Source organism: Amblyraja radiata, chromosome 6 (genome assembly GCF_010909765.2).
Source record: "Amblyraja radiata isolate CabotCenter1 chromosome 6, sAmbRad1.1.pri, whole genome shotgun sequence".
Taxonomy (NCBI): Eukaryota; Metazoa; Chordata; class Chondrichthyes; order Rajiformes; family Rajidae; genus Amblyraja; species Amblyraja radiata.
The window spans coordinates 86882216-86898451 of record NC_045961.1 but is presented as its reverse complement, the minus strand read 5'-3'; the positions used below and the strand labels follow the sequence as shown (position 1 = coordinate 86898451).

Here is a 16236-nt window from a genome sequence, read left to right as displayed (position 1 = left end):
AAATGTTACCCTCCTTGTTACATCAGACACATTCTGCCCCTTCTGAGAAATAATCTGCAATTCCTGCATTAGCTTCACTAGCTCAAAACACACTAAACCAGAATTAAAGTCATCCTTAATCCTGAGTGTCTGATGAAGTGTACAGGTCACACTTTCATCTTCAAGTGGAAAGCTTCCAAGTTTGGCCCCACTCCAGGACACACATAGAAAAATGAAGACCAACACTCCCACTGCTGCATTCCCAGGGAGGCATTGGCTGCTGGATGAGGTAATAAACCAAGGCTAATCTCTTGTGTGGATTAAAAAAAAATCATAAAAGTATTTCAAAATAGCAAGGGTGTACTTGCTGGTACTCTGAACCATTAATCATGCATTTGCATTTTTAACTAATTCAAATGTACTTCAACTGTTGTCAAGTGCTTGAAATAAACCAAAGAATGCAAATCTATTCTACGTTCAAGCTACACAAGTATTTGATTAAGTTACCATATATCAAATTAAATGACAAAATATAGGAGTGTCCATCAATAGGCACAGTGCCCTCCATAATTTTTGTGACAAAGACCCATCATTTATTTATTTGCCTCTGTACTCCATGATTTAAGATTTGTAATAGAAAAAAAATCACGTGGTTAAAGTGCACATTGTCAGATTTTATTAAAGGTCAATTTTATACATTTTGGTTTCACCATGTAGAAATTACAGCTGTGTTTATACATCATCCCCCCAATTTCTGGGCAGCATGACACATGGCTTCACAGGCGTTTGTAATTGCTCAGGTGTGTCCTTAATCCAGGTATAAGAGAGCTCTCAGCACCTAGTCCTTCCTCCAGTCTTTCGATCACCTTAGGAAACTTTTATTGCTGTTTATCAACATGAGGATCACAGTTGTGGCAATGAAAGTCAAAGAAGCCATTATCAGACTGAGAAACAAGAATAAAACTGTTAGAGGCATCAGCCAAACAGGCTTACCAAACTCAACTGTTTGGAACATCATTAAGAGAGAGCGAGCACTGGTGAGCTTACTAATCGCAAAGGGACTGGCAGGCTAAGGAAGACCTCCACAGCTGATGACAGAAGAATTCTCTCTATAATAAAGAAAAATCCCCAAACACCTGTCCGACAGATCAGAAACACACTTCAGGAGTCAGATGTGGATTTGTCAATGACCACTGTCCGCAGAAGACTTCATGAACAGAAATACAGAGGCTACACTGCAAGATGCTAACCACTGGTTAGCCGCAAAAATTGGATGGCCAGGTTACAGTTTGCCAAGAAGTACTTAAAAGAGCAACCACAGTTCTGGAAAAAGGTCTTGTGGACAGATGAGACAAAGATTAACTTATATCAGAGTGATGGCAAGAGCAAAGTATAGAGGAGAGAAGGATATCACCTCATCTGTAAAACACAGTGGTATGGGGTGTTATGGCCTGGGCATGTATGGCTGCTGAAGGTACTAGCTTACATCTTCATTGATGTTACAACTGCTGATGGTAGTAGCATAATGAATTCTGAAGTGTGTAGACACATCCTCAAGTTCAAACAAATGTCTCAAAACATTGGCCGGCAGCTCATTCTACAGCAAGACAATGATCCCAAACATACTGCTAAAGCAAAAATTTTTAAAAAAAGGAGTTTTTCAAAACTAAAAAATAGTCAATTCTTGAGTGGCCAAGTCAATCACCCGATCTGAACCCAATTGAGAATGCATTTTATATGTTGAAGAGAAAACTGAAGGGTACTAGCCCCCAAAACAAGCATAAGCTAAAGATGGCTGCAATACAGGTTTGGCAGCGCATCACCAGAGAAGACACCCAGCAACTGGTGATGCGCATGAATCGCAGACGTCAAGCAGTCTTTGCATGCAAAGGATATGCAACAAAATACTAAACATGACTACTTTCATTTACTTGACATTGCTGTGTCCCAAACATTATGGTGCCCTGAAATGGGGGGGACTATGTATAAACACAGCTGTAATTTCTACATGGTGAAACCAAAATGGCCTTTATTAAAATGTGACAATGTGCACTTGAATCACATGTGATGTTTTCTATTACAAATCTCAAATTGTGGAGTACAGAGGCAAATAAATAAATGATGGGTCTTTGTCCCAAACATTATGGAGGGCACTGTAGATATTTCTTATTAGCCCTAATTTTTCTGCTTATCCCAAAGTATACCTGTGAGCAGAGTATTCAAATTTATATGGTTAATCAATAAGGATACAAGTTTCTTCATAAACTTGGATTGTGGCCATATCTCCCTCCAAACGAATAATCTCACCAACCAACTCAGAGTGACCTACACGGACCAGCTCGTACATCGCTGCTCCAGCCATATCTGAGGCAGTGACAACTGGAAATAAAAACAACAGTGAAACAAGTAAAAACATTCGCTCAGAGAAGAGAAAAACCAATTGAAATCAAAAGTCAAGGGTCGTAGATACCACAAAATGACACGGAACAGGCTCAATCTTGCCATTTTTGAAAATTGATTTTCAAAGTTTTAAAATAGTCCATATTTTAAGTTTAAAATTCTGAAAGCCAATCCTCGCTCTTGAAATTAAGAGTGTGATAAAGAATGCAATAGAAGCATTGCTTGCTTGTTGAATCTAGTAAATAAAGTTATTGGGAATGCTTCTTGCTGCTCTCAAAGCTGTATCATTTGTTAAAGGGTGGCTATACATTTTGAGGATATGTTAACAAAAGCCTGATTATGTTAGAGAAGGTTTGCATAACGCACAACAGTCAGGCAAGCAAACTCCAAATGAACATAATACTCACCAGGCCCCGAGACACCATAAACATATCCAACCATTGTCTCGTGTTCGGCATCTTGGATTTTGGGAAGTTTGCTGAAATCCATCTTGATCGATCTGAAAATATTTTGTTATGATCAGCATACAAATAGCAAAACCAGTGCCAATTAAAAGTCAAGTGAATGAAAATATGGGCCCTAAATGGAGATAGGATAATTTATATGGGAAATAGCAGAGGAATTAAATACTGTGCAGAAGACAAAAAACAAATCTTCCCAAAAATACGAAATTGCCAGTGCAAACGAGGAAGTGGGAGAAATTAGTACAAGAAAAGTATAGAGAAGTTAATGCCCCAGAAACATGCTGAAACCCAAGGAATTGATGATCAGAGTTTTGAAGTTGGTGGCGATGGAGGAAGTGCATTAAATATTTATCAGTTTCAAAAACTACAGATTCTGGAATGGTTCCTGTACATTGGAGAGCAATAAATGTGACCACAATTGTTAAGAAAGGAGGGAGAGTGGGAAACATGGAACTACTGCAGAGCAAGTCAGCCTGATATCAGTAAGATGTAAAATGCTGGAATGTATAATAACATACGAGATGTCACTGTACCAAGAGAATTTGAGCACAGACAACATGTTTGATTAATCTATTAATTATTTGACAATGCATCTCATTGAGAAGCAAGAAAACCAGTGGACGTGGTCCATTTTAATTTTCAGAAGGTTTGATAAGGTCCCACACCTTCGGTTAGGACACATGGAATTGTTATATACTAGTGCGGTTTAAGAGTTGGCAGATACAAAACAAAATAGACATTAATGGGCCCATATCAGGTTGTGACCAATACAAGACTACGGCGATCAATGGTTCAGTCAGTCCACATCTTGGCCGAGAAAACTATGCATCATATATCCAAGTTTGCTGATGACTTGAAACTGGAGAAATGAATATGAATGAAACTTTGTCACGTGACAAGTCACAGTGGTATTCTTTGTTTTGCATACCCAATGTGTGCAAAGAGTCACCACATAATGGGTGACAACAAAGTTATAAATTATTCCATTTTACCCAAACCATTTTAAGCATGGAGTTAAGACAACAACCTCTCTTCCAACATCAGTAGAAAAAAGGTGCTGGTCATAACGAAATGGGGTAGACTATGCTTCCCAATCTATGTCAATGGTGCTGAAGTGGAGATGGTCTAGAGATTCAAGTTACTAAGTGTAAATATCATTATCAATTTGACCTGGTGCAACCACATTAATGACACACCCAATGACATGTTTCTACTTCCTCAGAAGACTAAGGAAATTCTGACGATAGACACAAATGTAACTCAGTGGGACAGGCAGCATCTCTGGAGAGAAGGAATGGACGACGTTTCTAGGTTGAGACCCGTCTTTAGACAGTCAGGGAAGGGGAGATACAGAGATGAGGAAGGGTAAGGTGTGAGAATGAGACATCAAAGGGGGTGGAGTTCAAGGAAGATATTGAACAGATCATTGTCAGTTAGGAGAAGGCAACAACAGAGCAGAGATAAAATGTAATTAGGGACAGTCAGACTTGTCAGACAAAAAAGTTGCAAAGGAGGAGGGATGGAGAGCGAGGGAAACGAAGGTTTACTAAATTACTTTAAATTAGAGAAATTAATATTCATACTGCTGGGGTGCAAGTTCCCCAAATGAAATACGGGGCACTGTTCCTCAAATTTGTGCTGGGCCTCACTCAGACAATGGAGGAAGCCCAGGACAGAAAGATCAGTGTGGGAATAGGAGGTAGAGTTCAATTCTGACCATCTCCAATGACTCTTACCAGTTTCTACAGTCACCATAAAAACATCCTACCGCAATGCATCACAGCTTGGTGTGGCACCTGCTCTGCTCAAGCCCACATGAAACTGCAGAGAGTTGTGGACATAGCCCCGATAATCACACAAACCAGCCACCCCTTCAACTCAATCTACAAATCATTGTGGCTCGGGAAAGTAGCCAAAATAATCAAGGAGGACTTACACACCCCTCATTGAAACTCACCAAATAGTGAAAGGCCTGGATACAGCAGATGTGGAAAGGATGTTTCTACTAGAGGGAGAGCCTAGGATCAGAGGCCTAGCCTCAGGATAATAAGACATACCTATAGAAAGGAGATGGAGGAATTTCTTTAGTCAGAGGATGGTGAATCTGTGGAATTCATTGACACGGAAGGCTGTGGAGGTCGTCAATGGATTTTAAGGCGGAGATTGACAGATTCTTGATTAATGTGGGTGACAGGGGTTGTTGGGAGAAGGCAGGGCAACGGGGTTGAGAGGGAAAGATAGATCAGCCACGATTGAATGGCAGAGTAGACTTGATGGGCCGAATAGCCTACTTCTGTTTCTATGCCATGGATATTTTTTTATGAACACTCCAGTCCTGCTCTCTTCTCCCCTCTCCAGTCATGCAGAAGATACAAAAACTTGAAAGCATGTACCACCAGATTCAAGAATATATTTTTGCCTGCTTTTATGATTCTAGCTCACTGCAGCACTAACATTTTTTTAATATTCCTTCCTGTGTAGCTGCAACACTCTTTTGCTGCAACACTGTTGTGGGACGTATAAATTGTTATATGGTTATATGGTATCACTGATGGGGATGAGTCAGCGTACAGAAGAGAGATCGAGCAACTGTCCATATGGTGCCAGCACAATAACCTGGCCCTCAATACCAGCAAAACCAAGGAACTGATTGTGGACTTTGGAAGGAGTAGGAGGGGGACCCACAGCCCCATTTATATCAACGGGTCGATGGTTGAAAGGGTCAAGAACTTCAAATTCCTGGGCATGCACATCTCTGAAGATCTTTCCTGGTCCGAGAACACTAACGCAATTATCAAAAAAGCTCATCAGCGCCTCTACTTCCTGAGAAGATTACGGAGAGTCGGTTTGTCAAGGAAGACTCTCTCTAACTTCTACAGGTGCACAGTAGAGAGCATGCTGATCGGTTGCATCGTGGCTTGGTTCGGCAATTTGAGCGCCCTGGAGAGGAAAAGACTACAAAAAGTAGTAAACACTGCCCAGTCCATCATCGGCTCTGACCTTCCTTCCATTGAGGGGATTTATCGCAGTCGCTGCCTCAAAAAGGCTGGCAGTATCATCAAAGACCCACACCATCCTGGCCACACACTCATCTCCCTGCTACCTTCAGGTAGAAGGTACAGGAGCCTGAAGACTGCAACAACCAGGTTCAGGAATAGCTACTTCCCCACAGCCATCAGGCTATTAAGCCTGGCTCGGACATAACTCTGATTATTAATAACCACTTTCTGCTATTTGCACTTTATCAGTTTATTTATTCATGTGTGTATATATTTATATCATGGCATATGGACACATTTATCTGTTTTGTAGTAAATGCCTACTATTTTCTGTGTGCTTAAGCAAAGCAAGAATTTCATTGTCCTATACAGGGACACATGACAATAAACTAACTTGAACTTGAACTCTTTTCCAAATGTTGTTTAGATTCCATGAGCTTCACAAATGCCCTAACAACTACAGTGCCCTCTAGTGTACATTTTGTTTTCTGCAGCCAGAGGGATGCTTAAAGAAATAAAATCAATATTCTGCTTTAATTTCAAAAGATTTTGGGATTACCTCAGGCTGTCCAGTCAGAAGTGAAATTGAGGAATTGGATCCCACAACACTGGGCAAGCTCAAAGTCGAAGTTTACAGATATTTTCAAATTAGTTACTTAATTTTTAAACTTCTGCAATCGAAGTTAATGGGGAGAGCAGTTTCTCAATTGTTTGTGCAATTTTGGGATTGTTTCTGGGAGAGAAAAACCATAACTGAAACAAGAAGAGAGTTGCAGCCATTTGCTGACACTAGTGCCAACGAAATGAGTGAACTGGAGCAGTTTGAGGGTGTGAGAACATAAGACAAAAAAAAGTGGGAGTTGCAAAATGCAGAGGAGGGCGATAAAGCCAGAAGGATTAACTCTTTGCCCAGAACAATTTATGTACACACTCCAACATTCAAACAGGACTGACAAATTATCACCATAGAACCATGCTGACAAGGTTTGCCAAGGAGTCTTCAATTTCTTCCTGATCACAATTTTGCTATTTTAAACATCTGATAAAAAAGACTGTAGAAGGTAACTAAAAAGGCAATATGGGGAGAAAAGTTGCTAGCTAAGAATATAAATGAGGATACAGGACTCGAAAGTAGCGGTTGCCCAGGTCCCACTGACCACTCAAAGTGCCGCCGGGCAACCTAAATGGCTTGGCAACTTGGTTTATGGGTATAGTCAGTTTTAACAGCTATTATCATAAAATGCCTGTATATTTTGTTGTGGATAAATTATGTTAGGAAGCAAGAGTGTTTCTGTACCAATAGCAATAACGACCCATGCTATGGCCATGTCATGATAATTTTCGGTCCTTCACAGAAAACATGCTTGCATCAATCTGTAGTGTGCATGGTTAAGCATATATGTTATCAAGGTCCAGGATTTATTGACACAGGTTGATCATACGCTGAATAATCCAACCACATTTTTGTTTGGAAGTGGAAAGAAATAATAAAAATTGCATTAATTGCAATGTGTAAAAAGAGTTGAGATACCGTATTATAATTTTGCTGCATGTCATTGTGGTATATATCACCATATAACCATATAACAATTACAGCACGGAAACAGGCCATCTCGGCCCTACAAGTCCGTGCCGATTGGTGTCTTGATCATGTCTTGATTGGTGAATATGTTAGTTTGAGACTTTATTTGAAGCAGAAATAATATGTGAATGCTTCATTGTGCATAATTCCGACTGGTAACTACGCACTTTGTCCGAGCACGCGTCATGCAAGCCATCTTAAATGACCACCTAAAATGTCATTTGGCAACCTAAAAAGCTGCCAAGGTTGCCCGGCTGGCAACAGGGAAAAAAAGTTAAGTGAGAGCCCTGGGATAGTAAAAGCTTCTTTAGGTATGTGGAATGGAAAGTTAAGACAAATGTGGGCCCCTTGAAGACAGAAACAGGTGAATCTATTATGGGGAACAAGGAAATGGCAGACGAGTTGAACATGTACTTTGGTTCTGTCTTCACTAAGGAAGACACAAACAATGTCCCAGATGTACTAAGGGACAGAGGATCTAGGGTGATGGAGGATCTGAAGGAAATTCACATTAGTCAGGAAATGGTGTTGGGTGGACTGATGGGACTGAAGGCTGATAAATCCCCATGGTACTCAAGGAGGTGGCTCTAGAAATCGTGGACGCATTGGTGATCATTTTCCAATGTTCTATAGATTCTGGATCAGTTCCTGTGGATTGGAGGGTAGCTAATGTTATCCCACCTTTTAAGAGAGGGAGAGAGAAAGCAGGGAATTATAGACCAGTAAGCCTGACATCAGTGGTGGGGAAGATGCTGGAGTCAATTATTAAAGATGCAATAGTGGCACATTTGGATAGCAGTAACAGGATCGGTCCAAGTCACCATGGATTTACGAAGGGGACTAATCTTCCTTGACTAATCTTCTGGAATTTTTTTGAAGATGTAACAAGTAAAATGGATAAGGGAGAGCCAGTGTATCTGGACTTTCAGAAAGCCTTTGATAAGATTCCACACAGATTAGTGAGCAAAATTAGAGCACATAGTATTGGGGGTAGCATATTGACATGGATAGAAAATTGGTTGGTAGGCAGGAAACAAAGAGTAGAAATTTACGGGTCCCCTCAGAATGGCAGATAGTGACTAGTGGGGTACCGCAAGGCTCAGTGCTGGGACCGCAGCTATTTACAATATATTAATGATATAAATGAAGGAATTAAAAGTAACATTAGCAAATTTGCAGATGACACAAAGCTGGGTAGCAGAGTGAACTGTGAAGAGGATGCTATAAGGATGCAGGGTGACTTGGATAGGTTGGGTGAGTAGGTAGATGCATGGCAGATGCCGTGTAATGTGGATAAATGTGAGGTTATCCACTTTGGTGGCAAGAACAAGGCAGATTAATATCTGAATAGTGTCAGAATAGGAAAAGGGGAAGCGCGACAAGACCTGGGGTAACATGAGGGGGAACTTCTTTACTCAGAGAGTGGTAGCTGTGTGGAATGAGCTTCCAGGGGAAGTGGTGGCGGCAGGTTCGTTGGTATCATTTAAGAATAAATTGGATAGGCATATGGATGAGAAGGGAATGGAGGGTTATGGTATGAGTGCAGGCAGGTTGGACTAAGGGAAAAAAATTGTTCGGCGCGGACTTGTAGGGCCGAGATGGCCTGTTTCCGTGCTGTAATTGCTATATGGTTATATGGTTATATGGGTGTCCTTGTACATCCATCACTGGGAGTAAGCATGCAGGTACAGCAGGCAGTGAAGAAAGTTAATGGCATGTTGGCCTTCATAACGAGAGGATTTGAGTATAGGAGCAGAGCAAGCATGTGCCGTCAGGGTAGGCAAGGTAGGCAGTGCCTATCCTGACTAAAATTATAAAAAAGGTAATTATTAAATATAAATAGTAAAGATTTCCAATTAATTTACTAAACTCAGTATTTATTATTAAATGTTTATTATTTTAATAATCGATCTTAAGGCATAATTCTCCTGTGCCTTTCATCCGCAGTACGCGTAATACACGTAACTATGTTCAACTCGCGTGCCGTAGACACTGCTTCAAGCCTTCACTTACAATGGGCAATAAAGGCAGCTGAAATTCTGCCTTTGCACCGTGGACTGCGTGCAGGGTGCTGTGCATGCCTAGAGTGGAAACCAATCTGCGCATGCGCGGGTTAAAAAGATTTTTTTAGGTCAGACTGCCGATCTGCGTATGCACGGTTTTTACGATTTTCTGCGCATGCGCGGTTTTCACGATTTTCTGTGCCTGTGCGGATTTTTACAATTTTTAAAAGTCGACTGACTGCCTAGTGCTACCCTGAGTAATTACTCACGGCACGTGCCTAGAGCAGAGGTCCTTCTGCAGTTGTACAAGGCCGTGGTGAGACCACACTGGAGTATTGTGTGCAGTTTTGGTCTGCTAATATGAGGAAGGACATTCTTGCTATTGAGGGAGTGCTGCGTAGGTTCACGAGGTTAATTCCCGGGATGGCGGGACTGTCATATGATGAAAGCATTTGAACGACTGGGCTTGTATTCACTGGAATTTAGAAAGATGAGAGGGTATCTTATAGAAACATAAAATTCTTAAGGGATTGGACAGGCGAGATGCGGGAAAAATATTTGCCATGTTGGGAGAGTCCAGAACCAGGGGTCACAGTTTAAGAATAAGGGGTAGGCCATTTAGGACCGAGATGAGGAAAACCTTTTTCACCCAGGAGGGTTGTGAATCTGTGGAATTTTCTGCCACAGAAGGCAGTGGAGGCCAATTCACTGGATGTATTCAAGACAGATATAACTCTGTGGGCTAACGGAATCAAGGGATATGGGGAAAAAGCAGAAACAGGGTACTCATTCTGGATGATCAGCCATGATCATATTTAATGGAGGTGCTGGCTCGAAGGGCCTAGTCCTGCACCTATTTTCATGTTTCTATCCTCAATGCAAAAGATGTGTACATACACGGGTCACCAGGTGATTGTCAATATGTCATTCAACTTCTTGCAATACATCCTGATTACATAGTACAAATTTCATTTACACATTTGAAGTTTTTCCTCAATGATGCAGACCTTAACTGAAGAAAAACAGGAATCTATCTACTTGCAGGCATTTCTCTTCCCTCCCCCAAGCCTCAGTCAATACTTCAATAGATGTTTCCCTCCATTTCCAACACCTCAGTGTTGACTGAGGTGATGGATTTGAGTATAGGAGCAGAGATCCTTCTGCAGTTGTATAGGGCCCTAGTGAGACCACACGTGGAGTATTGTGTGCAGTTTTGGTCCTCTATTTTGAGGAAGGACATTCTTGCTATTGAGGGAGTGCAGCGTAGGTTTACAAGATTAATACCCGGGATGGTGGGACTGTCATATGCTGAGAGAATGGAGCGACTGGGCTTGTATACTCTGGAGTTTAGAAGGATGAGGGGATCTTATTGAAACATAAGATTATTAAGGGTTTGGACACACTAGAGGCAGGAAACATGTTCCCGATGTTGGGGGAGTACAGAACCAGGGGCCATAGTTTAAGAATAAGGGGTAAGCCATTTAGAACGCAGATGAGGAAACACTTTTTCACACAGAGAGTTGTGAGTCTGTGGAATTCTCTGCCTCAGAGGGCAGTGGAGGCCGGTTCTCTGGATACTTTCAAGAGAGAGCTAGGTAGGGCTCTTAAAGATAGTGGAGTCAAGGGATATGGGGAGAAGGCAGGAACAGGATACTGATTGGGGATTTATTTATTTAGCGAATGCAAAGTCCTTTAGCCAAGCAGTTGCCTCTTGATCTGCTGTATGAAGGGTGACAAGTCCTCCTTTGAGTCTTTGTTGAGGGCATGCTTCAATGATGTGTTGCATTGTTTGCTGCTCTCCACAAGCACACCGTGGGGTTGGGCTGCTGCTTGGGGATGATCAGCCATGATCACATTGAATGGCGGTGCTGGCTCGGAGGGCCTGCTCCTGCACCTATTGTCTATTGACTGGCTTGATGTGACTTGTAAAGTGCTGAATGATTCCCTGCCATCAGTTGTCATTTATGTAGTTGTAGTTGAATAATACCCTGTTATGACATCTCTTTCACCATCTCTAATTTCTCATTTACTCAGGATCCCTCAGCAAAACAACATCAGCATCCAAATCAAGCTGATTATGCCCTGATCTACCTCATCAACATTTTCCTTGAAGTGTTCTGTGGCTTTGTACAATGTATCAGCACTGGATAAGTAAATATCGTTTCTAATTAAGCATTGCGAATATTGAAATCGACACCTTTATTTTCGCAGTCCCTATCCTATACTTTTCATCAATTTTACCCCTCTCACCAATATGTACTTGAAATTGAACTAAAACATTCATAGCCTTGATGTCATACTTAATTTTGGGCTGAAGTTTAGTCTATATTGCTACACTAATTACCTTCGATTTTCTATGTCCCTAAGATTGCCCAACTCCAGTCTTGCCATGGATCATCTGCTACTGAAGCCTTCACCCAAACATTCTTCAACTCGAGAACTTACTCTCCAAACACACATTAACATCCTCTTTCTCTCCTTATTCATCCGGTGAATGCCATGTTCTAATGTAGAACCCCTTCACCGATCACCATGTTCACTAACCTACACTGACTGAATTGATCACGACAGAAGGATCAACAAAGCAAATAGAACACCCATTTTCCAACACCTTCATCAAGGTTCCAAACAGAAGGATCAAAGTCTCTGAGGGCCCCCCCAATGATTCTGCTAAAAACGATAAAGATTAAAAGGAAAATATTAAAAGCTCAGTAACGTATACTAATTCAGATAACACTGGTTAACAAAATAGACAGCAAGCAGGAATAAAATTCTAAAGAGTGACCTGGTACAGCACTAGGGAAAATTTCACATTTCACTTTTTTGGTGCATGTCCCATTAGATACATCCTCGTTTCTTTCCCTTTTGCCCATCATGTTGCAGATGCAGCAGGATAGTTTTGCCCAAGTCTCAATTTTTCCAAAGCCATGAGCAGAGAGGAAATGTTTAATCAATAAGTTTTGTGCGAATAAAGAGAGATATTGAGAAGGAGAAATAAGGTATTGAGAAGGAGAAATAAGGTATATTGAGAACAATGGAAAAGACAAAAAAAAAATCCCCAACAGGTCTGCGCATTTTAACTATCCTTTTATGAAAACACATTGTTTCACTGTCATGCTTCAGCACTTTGGAAATGATCATAAGTTACCCCTGCATATCTCATCCCTGCATAAAATCACCATAAATGTTACTAAAAGTTTACGATCCATATTTTTAAAGAGCTACTTGCCTGCTGAATACGTTAAAGGTAGTGAAATATTAATCTTCATCTCTCAAACTTCTGCTAACTGAAAGGTAACATCTAAACAGCATAGTTAACCTGCCTGTTATATCAAAAAAAAGTCCAGTGGAAAGTCCATTTCTAAGCTGACAAAGTTATTTAATAACAAAGTCCGTTAAGTATGTTGGTGTTGAATATTTATACACACAATCATACATGTTTAAGATTTTCAATGTCGCTTTAATTGCAAGATTGAGTTATACTCAAAACCCTTTTTGTTTATATACGAGTGGGACCACAATACTACTTAAGATATTCGAATTCAGTACAGTGTGAACAATTTATTTTATGATTAAATAGACACAGGAGCAAGACTAATTTAATAAAAATCTTGAAAGGACCAACTTTGAAATGACCCATTACACAGAGCTACAGCAGACGCTGTAAGCAAGTCACTGATGCAGTACATCGATTTTCTTCTTGCAGCCTGTACAAGGTTAGTGACATTCTGCTTGCGGGGAAAGTCTTACTCAAGATTTGCCACACCAAATTTATCTAGCTTAATGGCAAAAAAGCCAAAGAAACAATGATACAGCTGCCCCAATGTAAAATAGCCAGACATTCATATTGGAAAACGATTCAAGAGTGAACTGGTTACATTACTAAACAGTAAAATAACAATTTAAGGAGTAAAAAAATATGACGGATTAATTTTGTAATTGGACAGAACACCAGAGCATGGGTAATATGGTTCATATGGGCAGAGCAAGGGAACTAGTCCAATTGCTGGAAAAAAAGGTACAGATTCTGATATGAAACCGCCACCATGTTTGAAAAGGGCACATAGCTTTGCAGATGATGTGCTCATTTGCAAAACATTCCATACAAGTATAGTGCCCTCCATAATGTTTGGGACAAAGACCCATCATTTATTTATTTGCCTCTGTACTCCACAATTTGAGATTTGTGAGAGAAAAAAAACAAAGGGAAAAAAAAAAAAAAAAAATCACGTGTGGTTAAAGTGCACATTGTCAGATTTTAATAAAAGCCATTTTCATATGTTTTGGTTTCACCATGTAGAACTGACAGCAGTGTTTATACATAGTCCCCATTTCAGGACACCATAACATTTGGGACACAGCAATGTCATGTAAATTAAAGTAATCTTGTTTATTATTTTGTTGCATATCCTTTGCATGCAATGACTGCTTGAAGTCTGCGATTCATGGACATCACCAGTTGCTGGGTGTCTTCTCTGGTGATGCTCTGCCAGGCCTGTATTGCAGCCATCTTTGGCTTATGCTTGTTTTGGGGGCTAGTACCCTTCAATTTTCTCTTCAGCATATAAAAGGCATGCTCAATTGGGTTCAGAGCAGATGATTGACTTGGCCACTCAAGAATTGACAATTTTTTAACTTTGAAAAACTCCTTTGTTGCTTTAGCAGTATATTTGGGATCATTGTCTTGCTGTAGTATGAACCGCCAGCCAATAAGGTTTGAGGCATTTGTTTGAACTTAAGCTGATAGGATGTGTCTGTACACTTCAGAATTCATTATGCTGCAACCGTCAGCAGTTGCATCATCAGTGAGTGAGCCAGTACGTTCAGCAGCCATACATGACAGGCCATAACACCCCCACCACCGTGTTTCACAGATGAGGTGGTATGCTTTGGATCTTGGGCAGTTCCTTCTTTCATCCATACTTTGCTCTTGCCATCACTCTGATACAAATTAATCTTCGTTTCATCTGCCTACAAGACCTTTTTCCAGAACTGTGATTGCTCTTTTAATTACTTCTTGGCAAACTGTAACCAGGCCATCCTAATTTTGCAGCTAACCAGTGGTTTGCATTTTGCAATGTAGGCTCTGTATTTCGGGTTATGAAGTCTTCTGTGGACAGTGGTCATTGACAAATCCACACCTGAATCCTGAAGAGTGTATCTGATCTGTCGAACAGTTGTTTGGGGATTTTTCTTTTTATACAGAGAATTATTCTGTCATCACCTGAGCAATTATAAACGCCTGTGAAGCCATGTGTCCCAAACATTATGGTGCCCTGAAATTGGGGGGGGGGGGGGGAAACTATGTATAAACACAGTTGTAATTTCTACATGGTGAAACCAAAATGTATAAAGATGGCCTTTAATAAAATCTGACAATGTGCACTTTAACCACGTCATTTTTTTTCTATTACAAATCTCAAATTGTGGAGTACAGAGGCAAATAAAATAATTATGGGTCTTTGTCCCAAACATTATGGAGGGCACTGTATTCTTTTCATTGTGATCATTGGTTATTATGAGTAAATTGATTGAAACTTGCTACTCAGGTTAAATAACAAAGTAGAAGTGTAGAAATCCTACATCCCTCGCCAGGACCGGACAGTTATTTCCTGGCTGTGATCCACTGTTGGACTCAACATGGCATCTAATGAAGAAACAGATGGTTGGTCAGCACTTATCCTTAGATCCTTGCCTGGCTATACATGGTGCAGGATCTACAAGCACATTCTTTTGAATGACAATTATATGGTTATGAAAAAGAATAATGTGAAACAATCTGAGATGGCTTTAATACTATTCATTTTAGAAGATATTTTATTTTTTATCATTTTTTCAAAATGTTAGATTTTTCTGGGATTGTGGAACATTGGAAATGTTGACAGCCTGGACAGATAATAAAGCCAAGGACTGTTGCTTGTTTTCTTCCAAGGGTTACTAGCAGAGCTTGGTGGTAGGGCTTGTTCGGACCCTACAATATCATTTGAGTACTTTGCTGAAGGCCCAGGTAGCTGCTGGTTTGTTTTAAGAAAAAGAAAATCTGCATTATTGAATTTGAATCTGGCAGGTTTGTGACCAAATGGTGCGCGAGTGGCAAGGGGGAAAGTAGGGCCCATTTTCTGCAAAGGAGGACAAATCAAAATGTTGTGCCCGATGTGTATGAAACATGCTTGGATGAGTTTCATAATTGCATTTTAAGACAGTAGGTTTAGTATTTCTTTGTTTCAGCTAGTATACACTAATTTGGACCTATGAATTTGGGTGTACTCTGATGGAATAGGTGTCAATAGATATATTTTTGTCACTGGGTAAATGGACTGCATTTAAATAAAAACATCTCATCTTGACAGAAAGTTAAAATATCAAGACAAAGCTAGGGAAAAATATCCTGGGAATGAGTTCTCACTTCTACCATGGGTGCATTCTGAGATATGTTAGATGTGCATGAGGACACTGGATTATGACATTAAGCTCTCTTTGGTTTTGTACCCCAAAAACATTAGACAATTAACAATGCAGCACTAACTATCCAACCTTACTTTAAGAATAATCACATGCAAAATATTCCAGAGGACTTGTAAGTTGTTGGTTATCTAATTACTAGATGTTAATAAAGAATGTTTTAAAGGGAAAACCACCAATTTACTTCACAGCCACATACTCTCTGAAGCAGGGATGGGTGTTTTTTTATTTTATATACACAAATAGTATGGCAAGAATCTTCAGAGAATATAAAGAAAGGCTGTGTGGCTTTTAGACCAGAACATGTTCATACTGCATTAATAAATCAGTTGAATTTGTCCAACAAC

The 16236-nt window shown here is 40.3% G+C and overlaps 1 protein-coding gene across 5 annotated transcripts in view; it reads right to left on the bottom strand.

Annotated features, from left to right (window-relative positions):
- atp6v1a (ATPase H+ transporting V1 subunit A) overlaps nucleotides 1-16236 on the bottom strand; it is a 41555-nt gene that overhangs the window by 22138 nt on the left and 3181 nt on the right. For 3 of the 5 annotated variants that reach the window (XR_004412382.1, XM_033023119.1, XM_033023123.1), the window contains exons 2-3: nucleotides 2787-2881; nucleotides 2230-2358 (exon numbers count right to left, since the gene is read on the bottom strand). Coding sequence is in view for 4 of the 5 variants with exons in the window: in XM_033023119.1 (XP_032879010.1) it covers nucleotides 2230-2358; nucleotides 2787-2868 (211 nt within the window). In the remaining variant the exon portion in view is untranslated. Of the gene's footprint in view, nucleotides 1-2229; nucleotides 2359-2786; nucleotides 2882-4800; nucleotides 5147-16236 lie in introns of those variants that run through there. The other 2 variants (XM_033023121.1, XM_033023120.1) reach the window with 2 other exon arrangements.